The sequence below is a fragment of the Colossoma macropomum genome, unplaced genomic scaffold, assembly GCF_904425465.1.
Source record: "Colossoma macropomum unplaced genomic scaffold, Colossoma_macropomum, whole genome shotgun sequence".
In the NCBI taxonomy this organism is placed as follows: domain Eukaryota; kingdom Metazoa; phylum Chordata; class Actinopteri; order Characiformes; family Serrasalmidae; genus Colossoma; species Colossoma macropomum.
The window spans coordinates 22,306,031-22,326,491 of NW_023494809.1; the positions used below are offsets into that span (position 1 = coordinate 22,306,031).

At 39.7% G+C, this 20,461-nt stretch overlaps 1 protein-coding gene across 3 annotated transcripts in view; it reads right to left on the minus strand.

Moving 5' to 3' along the window:
- The window catches only part of pde7a (phosphodiesterase 7A), a 50,133-nt gene extending 32,864 nt beyond the window's left edge, over positions 1 to 17,269 (minus strand). For all 3 annotated transcript variants that reach the window (XM_036558054.1, XM_036558053.1, XM_036558051.1), the window contains exon 1: positions 15,872 to 17,269. In XM_036558054.1, the coding sequence (XP_036413947.1) occupies positions 15,872 to 16,009 (138 nt within the window). In that variant the 5' untranslated portion in view covers positions 16,010 to 17,269. The remainder of the gene's footprint in view (positions 1 to 15,871) is intronic.
- Positions 17,270 to 20,461: the final 3,192 nt, after the last annotated feature.

The window sequence follows — 20,461 nt, forward strand, 5'->3', positions numbered from 1 at the left end:
ATGTGGTTTTGCCACAAAGAAGCCTGTTTTAACTGGAGAAAAACATGTTCATGTTTTAAATCTGAAACTTGCAGGCTAAATATGTTCTTGCTATAGTTTGGAAGTTTATGGTACAGACTGGTAGTTCCTGCTGTCGGTTTCATAAACCGCACGTTTACAGCCTATAAATAATAATAAAATTACTTGGTTACTGTAGCCTATTGTTGTTAGACTACTATGCACATGTTTTTGTTTTAAATCACTGATGCAACCATAACATTAAAATAATTAAAGTTTATGGGGGAGGCATTCTGTGCATGGAAGGCCTTGTGCTGCTACAGAGTGTTCCAAAGCCAGACAACATAGACTGATATGACATGCATGCATGATAACAAACAACACAACAAAGAAAACATGATTACTTCTGTGCATCTTGAAGCCACGGACGTCACGTTCTGTGATAATCTTCTAATCGTGATAGATGTAATCTATGAGTTTTTCACAATACTAACGTCAATCGGCTCAAGCTTACCAGCAGAAACAGAGTCTGATGGACACTCATTTATGTGTATCTTTGGTCACAATGTGTTTTTTTTTAATGAAGTATATGAATGAAAACCTATACAAGTTTATTTTTATTGTTTTGTCCTTTTTAAGAAACTCAGATTCCTCAATCGTCCAGACGAACTTGATATTAGTAATTGAGTGATCATAAGTGACAGCCCTACTAGTGATATGACTTGATCCTATTTTCACTTCATTCAGGAAATGCTTTTGTCCATAGATCTCGCCAGTCTGCTCTTTAAAGTAAGCTACACTCACCTTGCATGGCTCTGCAGAATGGCTAGCAGCGTCATGCTAAGGTCTTAGGGGTGGGTCACGTCCTCTCCTTTAAGTTCCCGCTGCTTCCCCACCCCCCTCCTAGATGGACAACGGTCAGTTTATCGGCAGTTCTAACTTGTTTCTTCCTCATGTCTAATTGCAGGCACGCTAAAAAGGGAAAGCGTCCACGACAATACCGGCAAACAAAAGAGGAAGCCAGGCCGATTCCCATTCATTCTTATCCTTAAGCTGCAGAGATTAAAGCGACGGTGCTCGGCGTGGCCTCATAAATTCAGAGCTTCTTCATGAGTTATAGCACGGCACTGTGAGATGCTGGACAACGGGACCGCACATTCCTGTAAGCGCCAGGCCATAAAAGCTGCTTTTACGGTGCGGGTTTATATGGCCGAGCAGGTCGCACTACTCAGACAAACCTACTGACTGAGCTTAACCCAAATAAACCCTATTTTTTTTTATATACCAAACGCAATTCACCGTCTGTGAGCAATTAGTGGGCTTGTATAACATATACTCCAGAGAGACAGTGCTCCAGAGGAGTGGCATGCCAGTTTTCTGCCCAAACTGTGCCACTAACATCTAGAAGCATGTTTTTTAAACATCAGAACTGTCAGGACTTTCTGAAAACTTACCTAATAAATATCTAGGGCCTTCTGTCTTGTGCAACGTTCAAGACATGCTAAAGATACACCACAGTCCTACCAGCAGTGTAATTAATCGCTTGTCACATGTTGCAGCCGTCACAAAGTAAGCTTTAAACTAAATAAGCCAAACAACTCTGACAATCCAGAAATGAAAAGTGTTGGCAGATACAGCAAGTGATTCTTCCAAGTCCATGTCATCTGACAATAATTCTATTTCAGATTTCTGAGCATAAGCACAAATGAAAACTGGCCAAATTAAACAGCTTGGCTATAACAATAAACAATCGCAAGATCAACTCGGGATTTACCGCTGAAACGTCCATTAATTCAGCCTGTGAACTAGTGAACGCTTCAAATCCACCTTAAAAGCAGTCATGTCTGACTCAGTAAGGTCACTGGTCCATAAAATCCAGATATTATTGAGCGTCCTTAAATACAATGGATCATAAAAACACTGACAGCACCAATAGGGAAAGTGAAGAGCTGTGCAATGGTGGTTGTGTCATTTCCAAGGAAGGCTGAACTATGAGGCGTTTCCTTACTAAACAAATCGGACATCAGCTAGACATGATAGGGCAGGGTATCATTCAAAGTTTTTCGAAAGCCATACCAATGCAAATACCTTAATTTCAATAACAATTCCTGAACTGCAGTAAATTACCAAGTGAAATGTGTGTGAGCTGTTGGAAGTGGGTATATTTGCAGACAGTGAGTGCTGTTTCAGGGTAAATTTGTTACAGGATATGATCAGGTTCATTCCTTTTTCCCTCTTAAATCGTAGGCTGGCCTGAATAATTCAAATACTCGAGTACTTGTTCACTGTGTTCACATCTGTTTCCTAACTTGGTATCTGGGAGCTTCATCTTTTGTTAACACTTTAGACCCCAGTGAATTCTAGAACACTCTTGTGGATTTCTAGAGAGGCTTACTGGTCACAGCTTTAAACAAAACTTTTTAGCATAAAACCAGAAAAACTAGCAATTACTTACAGATGGACATAATATTAGGCTATAAAAAAGTGTCATACCCATGTATCGTTACCTAGGCTGAACACAGCCACAAGTGTCCCCTTTTCTTTGGAGGCCTGAAGCAAGATAAGTTAGAAAAAGATGATGAAAAGCCAACGTTACCAAAAAGAGAAACTTTCATTTGTTTGTCACCTGTTTAGCCACAGAGAGCCACATAGCCGCTGCAGAGCTAAGACAGAAACAGACAGAAGGCTCTAGTTGAGTCGTCAATCCTGAACGAGATGTATATTCACCTGTCAAAGTTATTTCACTTGCAAACTTGGAGCAACAATTTAACAATGGAACATGAACTTGGCTATCCATTCAGGTGTTAAAAGACTTAGGTCTTTACTTCTGTATAACTGCTACATCCTAGATATCCAAAAAATCAATCAGACTCCTCAGTCTCTTATGTTTTATCTGACAAAGCTAGAGCACTCTCTCAGCCTCTTTGGTAACACTACATTTAAATGTGTTAAACTACTTTTACAAATCAAAAACAATTATTTTGAGTAAAAACTATATAAAATAAACTACATAAGACAAACAAATGGACATACTTAAAGTAAGCTTAATTATGAAGATGATATTGCTCTTAAGGGTAGAACTGAGAATGAGTATTCAAGAAACAGTATTTGAGTATGTAAAGTATGCAAAAGTATGCGGCTGTGCTGAAATCTAATCCAGAATTTTTTCTGATACCGGCCCAATCCTGATACCTGGTATTGGGTCAAGGCAATCACTACATGCTTTACAATAGTGTTGCACCAATACTGATACCGTATCAGTGTCAGCCTCAATACTGGCACCTAAACGCAGTATGAGAATCAGTGATGGGGATACCGATACCTATGACCGATATCGCAAAGCAATTTCTGACGCACTCATTCTGTGGCATACATGTGCGTCAGCAACATGGCGGAGTGGGTTGACAAGCCACAGTAAAAATACTCATGGCAGAATTTGTAACACCAGTATTTCATGGAAAGGCAGTAGCAGTGGGTGATACACCAGCTGGAATTCTTCCTAAACTATTGGTTTCACCAGTATCTCACAAATACAACAGATAATGCAACATAAACATGCTAACGGGAGCCCCTTCCCTCAATCGGTGAGCCTCCTTTCAGTGATCTCTCATCTGCCACTGTGTAGTCAGTTACAGTCTGATTTAATGTTAGTAGGGGTTGTTATTGAGAGAGTGAACATAGCATTAAGCATAGCAGCCTGCTAGCCGGGACTGCATCCTCTAGCCCTGCTTGTTGGTCAGCTGCATAAAATATTTTACATTTAATTCATTTTTTTAAATATGGCTCTTTTTACTAACTATATGATAATAAATATTAAAGTAATTTTTAGTGACACAGAACAAGACCAAAATGAAATATTTAAAAGTGGAACTGTATTAATATCATGACTTTTAGTCTATTTAGACTAAACAGAATTAGTATCAGTACTCTGTATCTGACGATACTCAAGGATCAGGTATCGGTACTAGAAGGGAAAAAGTGGTATCGGTGCATCTCTACTTTACAACTACAAAACATGAGCACATGATCACAGCATTGTATTGGACAGGCAGACATTTAGATACTGATATTTATTTTAGATTGGCCTAAGTTCTAAGTTCAAAACTATCAGGTCCAAAGTTGCTTTAGCACTTGTAAAGAAATGCAAAAGGCCTACAGGCATCCAGTTATGCTGGAGTTAAGCTGAAGCAGTCTGTTTCATGCCACATGAAATTCTACTTTTGCTTTGTAGACGTTTCTGAAATTACACAATCATAAGCACAACAAAACATCAGCGCCAGTGCATTATGAGCACTGAGGGGAACCAGGACACATTCTTGCATCTGCATTTCGCTCTTGGACTGATAAACTTCGTCACAGATTATTTATGAACTGAGCGATTACGCAATTATATGAAAAACAAGAAGGAGGAGAATGAGTAAACAATGAGTAAACACACATACAAAAAGTCTAAATAAGCCTAATAGATCAATGGTTGCCTGATTACTTTATTTACAGTGTGAATTCAATTTTGAATACATTTTTTTTTTCAGGCTCAGGGATCATTCATGGTCACGGAAAATCCCCAGTTATGAGTTAGGTGGAGCCCCCGTCAAGCACCATCAGAAACAGATGTCTGTCCATGACCTCAAGTGACCTGCTTTTAAATAGTTAAATCAAGAGTGATTTACCTTCTCAAAGGGACAAAAAGGCACAAAAGAAATAAAGAACAGTACTGACTTTGTATGTCGCTAGTACATTATTTATATTCAAGCTTATTAAAAACAAGCCTAGTTTTATTATTTAAACATTACCCAGATGTCACTTATCACTTAATAACGAACTATATCAAGTTGTATACAACAAACTGTTCTGCTCAAACCAACAAACTCTTATCTACAGGTATATAAACTGATTTTATTCCAAAGCCTCAATACATAGTAAAAAATAATGGCAAATCATTTTATTATTTAAAAAAAAAAAACAATAATAAATTAAAGTAACAAATTATGCCGTATAAGATGTACAGATCATAACGTCATTAACTTAATGTGTGCTGCGTGGTGAACTGAGTATAGTCGAAAGTTTGATACAATACATCTTTGTATGTGAAAGTTTGTGAAAAAACACAAAAAGTTAACATATCCTCTACAGCGAAATCTACACATCTTAGACATTCATTGTTTATTTTATTACATTTTGGGCCAAAATAAAAACAATAAATGTGGCTATTTTAGGTTTTACTTTCTTAAATATGTTACACTCAAATAGAAGTTGTGCACTAAAATCTGCAAAACGTCACATTTAAACGTGTTCTCTGTAGAGGATACGCTTGTGCTTATGCTTATTTTCACTTAGAAAATCAACGGAACATGTAATTTGATCCAAACTGTATATCCTTCCACTCAGTTTACAGTAGTTTAGCCCATTCACATTGAAGTTATATGAAGTACATACAAACACACACCTGATATTCATATATTCATCTATATATATATATATATATATATATATATATACACACACACACACACACACACACACACACACACTCACACGCATCATGTAGAACATGCAAACAAAAAAAAAACAACAAAAAAAAAAAACACTGCTGTAAACATGCAGCAGTTTTAGTCTCATAGCATGTTCCCCCTATAGTCAGTCATTCTACAACATTGAATAATAAATAATAATAAAAAGGGATTCAGACTAGGCATAGAGAGCCTGTAAACAACAATCAGTGTGGTCACTATCAAATTAAAGTACTCAGCTTTTCAGATTTTTTTTTTTAATTTACCAGTTAATAATTTACAGTCCAAAAACTAAATACTAACGTGATACATGTAGATCCTGAAGATCCTTCAAATAATGCAATATCACAACAAATTGAATTGATTCAAATTTCTTGAACTTTCTTTTTAAGTTCACAGTGCATTTAAGCGATTAAGTCATTGAACTGACTACTAAAATAATGTTGGGGAAATGTGCATAGCATCATGTTATGTGCAAGTGAGTAATTGCAGTAACAGAGGTTGCGCGCACACACACACACAAACACACATACACACACACACACACACACGCGCGCAACAACTTGTGAAACACTGAACAGCTCCTTCAGCATTCTTACCACATCCTGAAACTACGTCAATCCAGCAGCTTTGCATGAAAACCTTATCGCCTCAGTTAAGATAAACAAAGTCAAAAAAGAACACCTTCCTCACTCACCCTACCCACATCACCAAACACCACTCATGTGGCCTGTGACACCACCACTCTGACTGCAACCAATGGCCAATTTTTGACATTTTAGACTCCCTAAAAACAAACACCTTTGCACAATCTGGTTTGGCCATCAATTTACATACAGCAGCTGCCAAGTAAACATACTGTGTTGGTGTTGTTAGCAGGGGGATGTACTTGAGTAGAGATGTGCACTTGAGTACTCAAATACTCTGTTAACCTTTCAAAATGTTAGTATTCCAATGCTGAAATCACTATTTGGGCGTTTGTTAAGTTTTACTGGAAGACGGAGAAAAAGATCAACGAGCGCTTTTGTTTTAATAGGCCTGTAAAATATGAAAGTTTTTCATCACACTTGTGAGTATGTTATACTTTGCTGCTCCAAAATGCAAGAGCCTTACTGAGGGAACACTGCCAAGGACGCGTTGTTAAGGACGTGCTTGAGAAAGCAGACATCGCGCAGCTTTTATCGCACAAGCTAGGCTGATGTTAGTTAGGTCCAGTAATGCTTCAGAAATATTTGATATTTAAACTAATATGTTGGCATCCAGTGCTGTAGTTCTAGCTCATTAGTGCATCTAAGGCAGCCTCTGTTATGTTCCGACTCATCCAATATGAGTACTTATCAGTTTCCCACAGCTATTTTTGAATAATAAAACTAAATTTGAAATGTATTCCTCAGTGTACTGGTAAATTGTGGTGCAACAATAGTACTGCCACCTACAAAGTTAAGCTCTATGTTAATTTAAGCTGAAATCTCTGAAAATTCGTTCATGAACACTGGCGGACGCTCAAACATCAAAATTAGTCAGAATGGTCATCTCTAGCCATTAGCAGGCCTGAACATAGTGGTGGGTGATAAACCTCAAGTACACAGTTATCTCAATATTAGTCCCCATCCCATTTCGCCCCTTGCCCTTACCTCTCTGTTTCGCACATTCACGCCCAGATGTAGGGTGTCCCGATGTTTGTTGAGATGGAGGGGTAGCGGCAAAGTGTTAGGGCTACATGGCCCTCCAAACAGAGGTTTTTTAGAGGCACACTCTAAAAAGAGTGTTATGAGAGAAGCAGAAAAACTAGCAAGATGGCTACGGAAGCAACCAAAGAAACCCACAAATGTATTTTTGTAAATTATGATAATTACAATAACCATTGTATTGTCTTAGTTTAATGTGGTTTCAATGTATTATGGTCCTTTTCTCCAGAACAAGCATATAAAGTCACTAGTAGTATGCTGATGTCTCGGTAGATAGCTAGCAAAATTTTGAACAAGAAGCCAGTTCTTCCAGTCTTTGAAGGCATATGATTCCCTAAATGTAACTAAAGCCCAGCAGTGAGGCTGCTGAACTTTACCCTCCTCTGCTATCACTGCAGACTGGCAGGGTCACCTACAGAGTACCGCTAATAGCCTGGTAATGAAGTAATGCTCTTTTTATTTGAGGGTCCCATTTTGTAGGGAAAGATTTCAACCACTACCCCTTATAACCCAGCTCCAAGGGGCAAGGTGACACTCGAAAACAAGGGGTAAGGGTACAAATAAGAAATGGGACTGGGCCTTAAATACCTAATACTGATGACCCTCCAACTCAACTGCTGTTATAATGGCAATTTTATTGGTTGGCAATAATGAACTGAACTGATTTTCTGATGCACAGCGATTGTAAATACATTTCCATCATATTTTATACTTGATTGTGATGTGAATTGTCTTATTGTCATATTTAGGAACGCACCGTTCCTAAAGCAGAAACATAAAAATGTTAAAACTGGGACTACATTCAGCCAGCATGGATGGAGAGATGCAACATGTATTTTCATAGTTATGAATGCTACATAAAGAAATATAATACAGCCTTTTTAAGCACAGAGGCCCAACAGCGCCTAAAAGTTCTTCCCTTCTGTTTTTGATTGTACTCCACAATAAATACGGTCACCAACAGTCTGCAACATCAGCCAAATCTCAACATCTGTCCGATGCCAATATATTTTTTAAAAGCGATTCTTTGCGCATACTGATACAATTTTGATATTATCGCACATCCTTAGTCAATTTTTGAATATCACTAAGGTGACACTGGCCTGCAGTAACGCCCGATCATAAAATATAAAGATATTTACATCATAAACCATCATGTTATGATCTTCAGCCAAACAATTGTGAAACATTTCCTTACTGTCTGATGTGTCATAGCATTAAGGTCAAACTGGCCTATTATAATGCTTTTACTCATTAAATATGAAGAAATTTATACAACGGTTATGATATTTTATTATTTTGATATGAACTTTCTTACTGTCTTACTTTGCTTAAAGCCAAGGTTACACTGGCCTGACATTTCTATCATAATAAAGTGATCAGGAACTACTGTTCCATAAAACCTGATTCAAAGGCAAAGCATGCGGGACAGGTACTGCATAGAAACTCAAACCTGACACGCCAGGATGTTTCATAGCACATGACCACATACGCCAGCTCCAGCCGACTGCCAAGACAGCCACAGTGATACCATAAGCAATGCCAAGAGACATCACACTGAAGCACTGAAGAGTATTTAGATGACTGATAGTGGAAATCTTTCAAGAGGCCAGCTGAGATATTACTCTAAATACAGATATTACGCATTTTCTTTTCACTGGTAGTTTGTTTGTGGAAAATCTTTTTCCACCAGGTGGAAGAGGGAGTTGAGCAATCAGGGTGGGCGACATGAAGATATGTTATTATTATCGTAATAAACTTCATCACACAAAGCATTTCTGAGTTCTAACAGTATGTAAGGGACGAACGGTTCACTAAAGAAAGTTCAGAAAAGGATCCAATGCGGAGTAGCTGTTTAAACCAAGGCATTCACTGTGGCATTGTAGCCCAACTTCAGGATCCGACTGCATCTCAGCTTCATCGGCCATCGTGCAGGGGGCTAGTGATGCCTGAATAAAAAGCTCAGATGCACCACATTGTACTACCTGCCCTCCCCCCGCCAGAGACCTTCTGCTGGAGCAACACTGTGTGCAGTAGCTTTTAGTCAGCTGCAGTAGTCTTTCTATGGATCCTTCTTTAGACTAAACATTAAAAACTTCAGATTCATAGAAGGCATAAATGTTAGTAACAAGCTCTTTTCAACTTCCATGACTACTACAATACTCGAAAACTTTCCCTAGTTATTAAAGATTTTACAATTCTGTATACTTTCAGCAAAAATAACTGTACATAAAAATAAATTGTTTTAGGTCATTTTTTTTTAAACTGCCTATTTGCATGAACTAGACACCAGGCATATTTTATTTTTGTGTAACTGCTAAACCGTAGATGAGAGAAGGGGGTCAGAATGCACACTATGTTGCAGTGCATGCTGAGGACTGTAGTGCATCTCAGAGTGAAACACGCTACTAAGAACAAAAAATCAAAATAATTTTGTGGGCTGAATAGGACTGTGTCACAGGCCTGACTTGGTCCAGGGGCCTTGCGTTTGACAAATGGGGTATAGAGAGATAGTATTATTCTATACATTAAAGTTATACATCATCTTATTTGTCTGGTTTTATTGCTCAGTGTGGAAAGTTAGCAAAGCAGCATTGTTGTACAGTGTGAGCATACAGCACTTGGCTTTAGCCGTACACAGTGGGCTATTCAAACCTGCTATGAGAGCGGACACCAATAAACAAGCTTTTCTGAAACTGTACAGTTCAAGCCTGGCTTAAGAGTTTGGCATACTGTCGTGCGATTGTGAGTTTGAATATCAGGAGAACAAAACTGGCCCTGTTTAATTGGATGTAGTGATGTGCAGTATGTGAATGACTGGAAAGAAAAACATTCTATTCAGGTTTTTCTGCTTTTTACATTTTTTTTGTTAAAAATGAAAGACAAAGGCAAAAAGGCAAAAAACTCACTAAAATATAGTGTGATGCTGCTGAGACTCTGTAAAGCATGAAACAGTCATTAAAAGTCAGAGGCAAAGGGTCCAATTTCGCAAGAGTTTTTCCAGGTCATACGCCTTTACGTGTTAACGTCGCACACATAGGCTCAAGAAGAAGGTCCAGCTAGATGTTTATGTCTCAAATACACAATCAGCGACAGCAACAGTACATAATTCACTTACATCCTCTTTTTGACTGAGTTCTCTTTGAATACTCTTTCACAATATTCACAAATGTTAGATCCATTACACCACAGGGGGTCCGAAGCACAACCAACGTTACAAAATGTTTTCCAATAAGCTGTGTGCAATTACAGATTTCCATCAGAGAGGTCTCCAAATCCTACATAGTGCAGCTTTAAATGTGATACTACTGGTACATTTGGTCTGTTCCAACTTACTCAACGACAGAAATTTTGTGAGGCATAACTTAACAATATTGCTGCGAGAAATTAAAAAAAATCTATATAGTGATATTTTGGAAAATATAATGATAGAGTGTTTGATACTAAAATCTGTATTAATAAAGTTAATGAACTCATGCTTCTTGACTACTGCTATGCAATGATAAAAGAATGTCTTACAAACCTGTTCACAAACTATTTTCTTCTGTTTGCTTCTCTTAAAAATCACACTAAAGGGAACCTTATTCAGTACTGTAAATGTTAACCAGACACAAACCACATTTCCAAAAAGGAAACTGTTGGTACTTGTGACTCGCCTCAATGACAAGTGGGTGGTTCATGTAATTGGTAGTACTATTTAGTGGGTTGGTGGCTAGAATGCTATTAGCATGCTGAGGAAGACTGTGTACCGGAACTCGTCTGTGCTTAATCTGTGAGTTCAATAAACATTTTGGCAATTACACAGATGCTGTCTGAACTTTCTCTTTTTGTTTACCTTTTTTTGGATTCAGCAGTTTGAAGAGCAGCCTGTTCATTTTTTTGCTGAAAAGTAAACTTGCAATTTGTCTAGTTTTACTGTATTTAATGAATTGTAGTTAATGTATTTCTTTCTGAACAATTTATAGCATCCAGCAAATAACATACACTGACGTTAACCGCCTGGAAACAGGCACCAGGTGTACACACACGCGCACACACACGCGCACACACACGCACACGCGCACACACACGCACACACACACACCACACACACACCCCCCATCTAAATCGCTTATCCTTCTGGGGGGAGCTGGAGCCTATCCCAGCTGTCATCGTGCGGAAGGCAGGAAGGCACCAAGTACACAAGACAGGATTTAAGAAACTAAAAACAAACTGCTTGTCAACAAAGACGCCACTCTATTATGAAACAGACTGTAATCATAGACACAATGCTTGAAATCTATCAATTTAGCAAAAACTGACAATCAATATCACAGTGAGACACCAAACTGGTATACCACATTACTTGAAAATGTCAAGAATCATTTTCTAAAGATTCACTACTATTGGAATTTGGGGACTGAGGCTGATATCTGATATTTTTCAAGTATATATCTGCCAATGCCAATGCAGAAACGTTTATAAACGTGGAAACTGGGACTAAAGTAACTACTGCTGACACCAATATGACCAATCATTGTGCCCCTAATATTTTTGCCATATTGCCCAGTATGTTGTTAATGAATATATTGACATAACGCTTTGTTTTGATGTTTCTCTGTGAAGCCTACACTCTTGCCCTGCCTCTACTGGGTAACATACTGCTGAACACCCCCCGCTCGTGAGAAGACATGTTCTTTCACAAAAACGTGCCTGTTTGAGAAAAACAAGAGTGGGAGAGTAAAGGGTTGAGGGAGGACAGAGCGATAGTAGCGGAACAGTGTGAAGAATGCCGAGAAGGAGCGAGAGAGAGAGAGCGAGAGAGCAAGAGAGAGAGAGAGCGTTGTGGCCATCTGTGATGGTGGCAGCTGGCCAAACCACTGCCCCTAAAGCCCAAGCACATGTTTAACTGTCTCCCTCTGCAACGGTAGCCTACCTCAGCCCTGACAAACACAGCAGCGTGGAGCAACCACACATACGCTGCAACAGCCTCTCGCGCTTTACGAATGCACACGCACGCACTCGCCACCGCAACAGTCACTCACGTTTTATGACTGCGCAGACGGGGAAACACAATGTTTACAAAAAGATAATTGCTCCACACAGCCTGCAAAATATGCAGTACAGATCTGCTTTTTTCCTTTAGCTTTAACTGATCAGATTTGCTCAGGCATTTTTGACGAAATCGATGGCCGAAATAACTTCTGCATGCGATTGTAGTTAAGGTCAGAATCAGATAAGATGATTAGATTTGACTTCTGTTTAAACGTCAGATAAGCATCACATGTACATCCATACACAAACAAATTGTATTGTGGCCCGTCTAAATGGAGCCTTTACACTACTGTACTGCACCATTTTATGAAAACACCCATAAGATGGAGAGTTTTTACACCAGCTAGCTTCACTTAGCCTTTGACAAAAGCAAATTACATGTACATGCTGGGTCGAAATTGAGTAACTGCTGGTCAAATGGTTTGTTACATGGTGCGTCACAGTATCTAAAGGGGAATCAAACCCAGTTTAACCTTGATCACTCACTGCAAGCCTCACTATGATGAATTCTAAACCAGGTAGGCCTCTTGGAGGACAGCCTGACTGCTGAATTCAGTTCCAACCCAATTACACTTCATCTGGCTAATTAAGGTCTTCAGAACCAGCTAAATACTACTTAAGTTGAATCTACAGGTAGGTACTCAAGTTTGTTCAGTACCCAAACAAAGGTACCCTGAATAATAGGATTAATTACGCTTTGTTGTGAAACATGCAGTTGGTCAGTGTCTTTTAAGCACTGATATCCATAATACGCTCAGAACAGCATGTTGTGACAAAGACTGTTTATCGCAATAGCGATAAATATCCCAAGGCCCATTCCCAGCAGGCTAGACTTGATTAGCTATACATTTAGGTTCCATGGATTAAGCCTAGTTTTGGACTCAATTCTAGCACCAAAATTATCATTTGGAACCTTTTCATCAAGGCTTAAGCTTAATCTGGGTTAGAGAAACTGGCTCTTAGTTAACTAAACATTACAACTCAACTAAAGACAAGTTTCAAAAGGTTTTAAGCTAATAACAGCTGAAACTTCTGTTACTGAGTGCTCTCAATAATGCCACCACTGCATGAAACTGCCCATAAAGTTGCAAATGTAGCCCAAAACAAGCTAGTTAACTCAAATTTGGCTTGATAATACATACAATACTCCAGAACTTGATGGTCACCAAGGCCTCCCTTATCCAACCTGCTTCTCTTTTCATAGCGTTCTTGCCCATCTTGATGGCTTTGAAGGCCAGTCACAGTGCACTGCCCGAAAACAGGGCCGTTAATGTGACCTCAGAGAACGGGCCCCTTCGCCATAACAGAATCGCTGCACATGCATCATTTCCATATGGTGGGAGCACAAAGGCCTGGACAAGTCTGCGCTTGGACAGAAGGGCCGGAGAGCCACTTTGGGTCTACCCCACATTCCACTGACAGATGAAATTCCAGCTAAAAGCCAGGGAAAGCCTTGGAGGCATTCCCATTTACAGGCCTGGCTCAGTGGGCCAGAAAGCACCATGTCAGTCATTTGTCCTGATTTGTCAGTGCTCTAAGAGTATGAGTGCCAAAGGCAGATCCATTTTCGCCTTTAACATCTTAACATTAACATCTGGACTAGTAAATGATCCATAATTCTGCTACACTATGCTAGATTAGTGGGCTACTGTGTTTTCAGGGTACAACAGTAATATCGGATGGGCATGCAGTCTAATGAGTCTTGGGAAGTCTAACAAGTCGATAATTCTAACACCAAAGCTCAAGACAGGAGACAGATATTCAGATGCTTCAGGGCTGTCATAAAAGCAGTTGCTGGGTGACATGACTTCTTTTACAGTTGCAAGTACTTTACAGTTCTTTTACAACTCTACAAGTCAACGCCTCCTAAAGATTCTTACAGCATACATGAAGAACTTTTGATCATAAGATAAATGCAACAACCTTCACCAGAAAACACAAGCAAAAATATTTATAACTAGAGGTGGACAATATGAAAATATGATATCATATAGTGATAAATTATGTCACAATGTGCTTTCTTGATCACAGAGTGGATATTGTGGTTTCATTACAAGGACGGCATAATCAGCAAGGATGCATAAAGATATCAGAATCATTAAAAAATGCCATTCAACAGATGTTTAGATTTGACATGTGTTTCAATCTGATATTTGACAAAGTATTATACTCCATAGGAGCAGAAGATTTAGTTGACTCTGGACTACTGTGCTAAAATGTCAATGTTTTTATTCATTGTACTGCATTTCTAAGCCTTTACCAATAAATCGCTGCTGTCAGAACAAAACCTTCATATCTCCAAATGGTAACTTTACAGGAGAAGGAAAAAAACATACTTTACTTGTAATGTAAGTCAATGGAACCAGACTTTTTTCCAAGAAATTTTGGGCCATTTCTTTTGGTCCGTTCATCATGAAATTTACACACAATGTAAAGAGCTTCAGGCATTTTCAAATTATGCCCAAACTGAAAAACAACAGAAACGGACATACAAGGTTTTGTCCTGACAGCAGTGAAACGTTTCTTCCTAATCCTAATCCAGGCAGATCTAGTCCCAAATTCTACAATTTTTTCAATGTTTTCGTATCGGTAGACATGTACAGGAAAAATATCAGGCATGGCCATTGGCCTAGAATTCCCATATTGGTGCATCCTGAATAATCAGTCCTGTTAAACTGGAATTACTGTAGTAGGTTTAGACTGAAATGTGGCACTACTGGGGCTTTTTTGCTGTTCCAGCTCATCAAACCTGAGAAAATGAAATATCGTAATATGCAAAAATGTCTTCAAGTATCATGAGGTTTCGTGAGGTTATTTTTTGCCTTATCAACCACCACTGATCACTGATCTCTTTTTGCTGTTCCAGCTCATCAAACCTCAGAAAAATGAAATACTGCAATATGTGAAAACGTCTTCAAGTATCATAAGGTACTTTTGCCTTATCAACCACCGCTATCAATAACCAACATGAAGCAATAGTTAAACCTAATGAAAGCTTGACGGATACAAGATTGTTTCTTTCAACCTGTTGGCTCTAACTTGACAGCTGAAACATTTCAGTGAGTGAACAATCTGGGCCTAGAAAATTCTACGGGAGCTGTAAAGATTTTTTTTTATCTCCGTTTGTCTTTAGCCAGGCTAAAAACACCTTAAAACAACCTTAACTATTACATTTGCCACAGATCCAGCATCTGTGCTCTAGAAAGTCTATTCCTTTAATGACAGTATGCGACAACCTGCAAGAGGGGTGAAAAACTACTGTTTCAAAACTTGCCTTATCTTGGGCCACAACTGTTAAGAGGTAGACAAACATCTGATACAGAACATTTGCTTGGACAGGTCAATGGCAACAGGCCATGAAGAAAAAACATCTGTGACTTCTGTCCACTTCTGTTACTGCAGGCCCACAGCAACTTAACAGGGCATAGAGCAGTGTTTCCCAACCCTGGTCCAGGAGGCCCACTGCCTCATTTTAGTGCTTTTACTAACACTTTCACTCAGTAATGAGTTGTTAATGAGCTGATTAGTTAGATCAGGCGTGCTGTGGGCAGGGAAAACACTAAAAATTGCAGGGCAGTGGGCCTCCAGGAGAACAGCCCCTGGGAATAACTAGCACATACAGACAGTGAGCGATGCCCTTACCTGCGCCAGCTGTCTTGGGTCCGGGGCACCAAACAGAGAGGAGCTGGAGCTGAAACTGATGGCTCCCCTCCGGCTGAGAACATGCTTGGGAACCGGCCTGTCTAGAGGCAAAACCGGCAACTGATAACATACTTCCATTGAACACTATCAACGCTGGATCCGGATCAAAAGTTTAAATTAAAAAAGAAGAAGACAAAATAGTAAATCACTAAAAAAGAACGAGGAGGAGGAGGAGGAGGAATGGTAAACTTCAACGTTGCCTTTCTGCAAGTGAAAACCAGATTTCTTTAATCTTGAATGCAAATGAAAAAAGAAAAAAGAGAGAGGGAGAGAAAGAGAAGCGAGATGTTCACGAAGACAAGTACTTCATTTTGTTCGGATGAACGTGAAACTCGCACGGATACTGTCCGTGTTTCCCCGTCGTCCACTCCATTATTATTATCTCTTTACTCGGGTTGCGCGCTCACCAGGCTCGGGCCCCTTTCCTCCTTTTCTGACTCGGCTCGGGGCCTGCGGACGACGAGGCCTGTGTCTTTTTGATATCTTTTAAAAAACGCTTCCTCATTTTTTTTCCTCTCTCTCTCTTTTCTCGCTCTCTTTCTCTCAAACTCGTCTCTCTCTCTCTCTCTCTTTCTCAGCCGTGCCTCATCGTGAAATGGCTCCTCGGCGTGTCAACACAAAAGGCATGAGCACTTCTCCTCTTCACATCGGCAGCGATGCTCGGAAAAAAAATTAAGGGTATCAACGGGAAAAACACGAGCGAACCGAGAAAACGTCCGTTCGTTTTCTAAAGAGCTTCGCCGCTTTTCACGGCAGGTCTGCAGTGCTCATGTATTCAGTCCTTCTCTCTTTCTTTCTCTCTCTGTCTTTCTTTCTTTCTCTCTCTCTCTCTCTCCCTCTCTCTCTCTCTCTATCTCTCTCTCTTCTTTTGCTGTCTTTCCTCAATGCAGACACGGGCAGCTGCCGTACTTCACCACGCACCGAAGCTCAGTCGATGCAGCGCGGCGGTGCGCTGAGCAGGCAGCGGCGGCTGGAGGAGGGAAACAAAAGCACCTCGTGCATCGGGCTTGGCACATGCTGGCCGTATCAAAAGCGAAATGGATGAAGTAAAATAAGATAATTGAGTAGAGACCACCTTAGGCTAGCTAACTTAGGCTTTCCCCCTAAAAAAAAAAAATACTGCAAAAGCTGCAGCACCTCGCCAGAGATGGAGCTGTTGGCTGAAGCGCTCACGAAAAAACGTCCCCGCACCGTTTCAGCCAATAGGCGCGCAGCTGTCCATGTAAGGCCGCGTCTGATTGGGCGAAGTTGGTAAAGGTTTTGCTACGAGCCATCCGATTGGTCGGATTTTGAGGGGCGATTCCAGGACTGATTTATGCAAGTCTTTCACCGACTGCATGGACCTCCATGAGGGTATTCCACCACAACGGGGTTTGCCCTGCAGCCCGTCTGCATCACTGCCTGTGATTACCTTTCCTGCATGAGTCATCCGCTTGTTCGTGAGCAGCGAGCCTCACTTAACTGTAATACGTGTGTACGAGGGTGTATAAATGTATTAAATGTCATTTCAGCGCCATGTCCACTGTCTTCACAGGCCTTGACGGCTGCCTACTAATACCTATAGACAATACATGGCCAAAAGTATCCAGACACCCCTTCTAATGAGTGAATTCAACTACTTTAAGGTGCTGACATCAACATTCAGCTAGTATGATCTCTATATTAAAAGAAGTGGAGCGGCCCTGACGCCTAAAGTCCCCGTGCCTGATGCCAAGTGCCAGCTAGAGGGCTATAGCGTTGGGCTGTGGAACTGTGCTCTCTGGAGTGGCCATCCAGTTCCTTTGAATGAGTTTGTGGTTCAGAATTAATCATCCAACGTCAGTACCTGACCACACTAATGCTCTTGTGGCTGACTAGTCAAAACCTCACAGTTCCATCATCTAGTGGAAAGCCCTCTCCAAAAGATAAAGGCTCCTACTGCAGCAAAGGGGGGTAAATTCCCTACAAAATAACCTTTATTTGAAAGGAAACAATCTTTTTGTAGACAGGTGTCAACAAAGTTCTAAAGATATAGCGATTTGGCCCCCAAAGAATTGCTATAGTCATATTAGTAGGGCCTGCTTAACATGTTTGTCAGCCTAGATGTTGACGCAGACCATGCATTAGGCCTGCAGAGCTTATAGCATTCATGCTGTCTTTGCGATATCTGGAGACTTATATATAATGCTGTTGAAATCACAATGGAGGCCTCGTCTTCATCCAAACTCTGGATGGCCGCATTGCTACACCATCTTTCTACACTTACACAACTCAAAAAGGGAAAAACACTGAAATGCGCAATAGTGTGACCCTTTGGAGTTTGATAACCATGATTTAGGGTGATGTATACTGTGCACAGTTATGTCTATTAAACAAGAATTCCACAGATGTTTCAAAATTTTCATTGTGATGTGAAAGTCATTGTAAAGAAACGTGCTAACCTAGATTTCTTTACAGTGGTGATAGGAAGAAGGGGCTGCAATGTCCACAAAGCAAATCTTGCCATTCAAAACCATAATGTGTCTTCCGAGTTTTTATATGTATTGTTGATCATGGTAAAATAGTGGTTAATATGGAAAAAAAAGTTTTCTTTGGGCACTACTTTGGTCCATAACGCCTTGCATGTACCCCTTCACCATGAATGTATTTTCAAAGATACATTTTAGACCAAAACCTTATCCTAAAACTACCATAAAACAATGTCTCAGGCATCAAGCAGCATATTCGTAACCAATGTAATGTAATATATTACCATTATAATGTAATACCTGTTACTGTAAATGTTTCAGACATCTGGTTCCTATCACCATCATTGTAAAAAATTCTAACTCTGTAGGTTACTTTATAACGGAGCATTTCACATCAAAGCACTCTGAATGATATTGTTTACTTCTTGACTGTTTAATTATCCAGAAATTTTGTTTAAATATCAGTGGAATGAGCAGAAAAAGTGCTATGAAATTCACGCTTCGATTTAGTAAATTAACCATTTCTCCTGCATTAAAGTCTCAATTGTAATGTCTTTGGAATACATTCTTTTTGGGCTCATTTCTGATTTGTTTGTCCTGAATCGACCCACAGACAACCTGTGGGTTTATTTGCCTGGTACACTTTCATATTTGCATGTCAGCCTATAGATTGAGTTTGCTTACACTGAGGCAATGCTTACAATGCACATGTAATTGCTTGCACTCCAAGTCATCACTCAGGGTTTTTTGGGTGGGGGGCATTCAAGTTGTTGTGAAAACATGACATTAGTCATGTTTCTTATAATGGACTATTTGTACCTCTTGACATATTAATTACAAGCAGATATTAGAGCAGCCATTGTTTGCACATTCATGAGTTGATTTCCATCTCCAGTTTCTTCATGGTTCGTTTATTGTTACAGTATAAACTGAGTACTCCATTCAGCCCTCTAATCTCCTGAACTTCCAGCAATGGACAATAACACTAACGCATTGTTTGTTCTTTGTATGCCCAACAAATTCTTTATGCATACAGTTACACTTCACATACAACAAAATAACAATAACTCATTGTCTCATTTAGGATCTGAGGCTCATTTAGCTTAACAAATTAATCTTTGTCAGGCCAGCCTATGCTTTGAGCGCACTTAAATGGAGCAGAAATGAGATACAGCTTCAGAACGGTAGAATGTTTTAAGTTGAATTGCAGGAGACCAAGGGGACAATGGTGAACTGTGCCATGGCAACAGTCAGGCTGTATGCCAGTAGTAGGTACAATGACTCCCTCCCACCTCCTCCCCAACAGCTTAGAATACAATTCAGCACAACCCAACCCCCTGCCATGCAATCCTAAGCCTTTTCCAGGCAACCTGGCAAAACAGTGCCAGATCAATTTCACCCTGCCAAGGAGCAAAACCTGGACCAGAACACATGTTGGAATACTACACAAACCAAACTATAAATTCACTGTCAGAAAAAAAGCTACTGTGCATTTACATTTTACATTATCATTCATCAAAGTACCGACAATGTAAATGTTCCCTAAAAGGTACAACAGTGGCTTTTAAGGTACAACTTTGCGCTTTAAATAAGTTTTTCCCAGTAGAAAAGTGTGTATTTGTATCTTGTCATAACCTAATGTTTTAAAACAGAACAAAATAAAAAGCCTGGAGACAAGACAGGATGTATAGAATCAATACAACTTAAAGTGTATAATTTCAATGGATTATGGTACAGTTATGTTCCCTATAAGGCATGGAACATATACCCTCAAAAATGAAATTGCTCTCTTGTTGGTTTGAATCAGTTTTCTCTCATTAATATACTTAACAAAAGCATGTAAGTCAGTGAAACTGAGTTAGTTGTGTTGTTCTGATGAAATTAAAGCAGCACTATGTAATATTTGTTTGTTAAAACAAAAAAGTAGCATATGGAGAAAAAAGAACACACTAAAATATGATGTGTGTGCACCACTGTGAGTCGCCCTGTAAAGAAATAAGCATTTAAAAGTGTTGGGACGGATTTGGTGGGAGTTTTACAAAACACGTTGTATGTCTTTACACATTGTCATGCGCACAGGCTC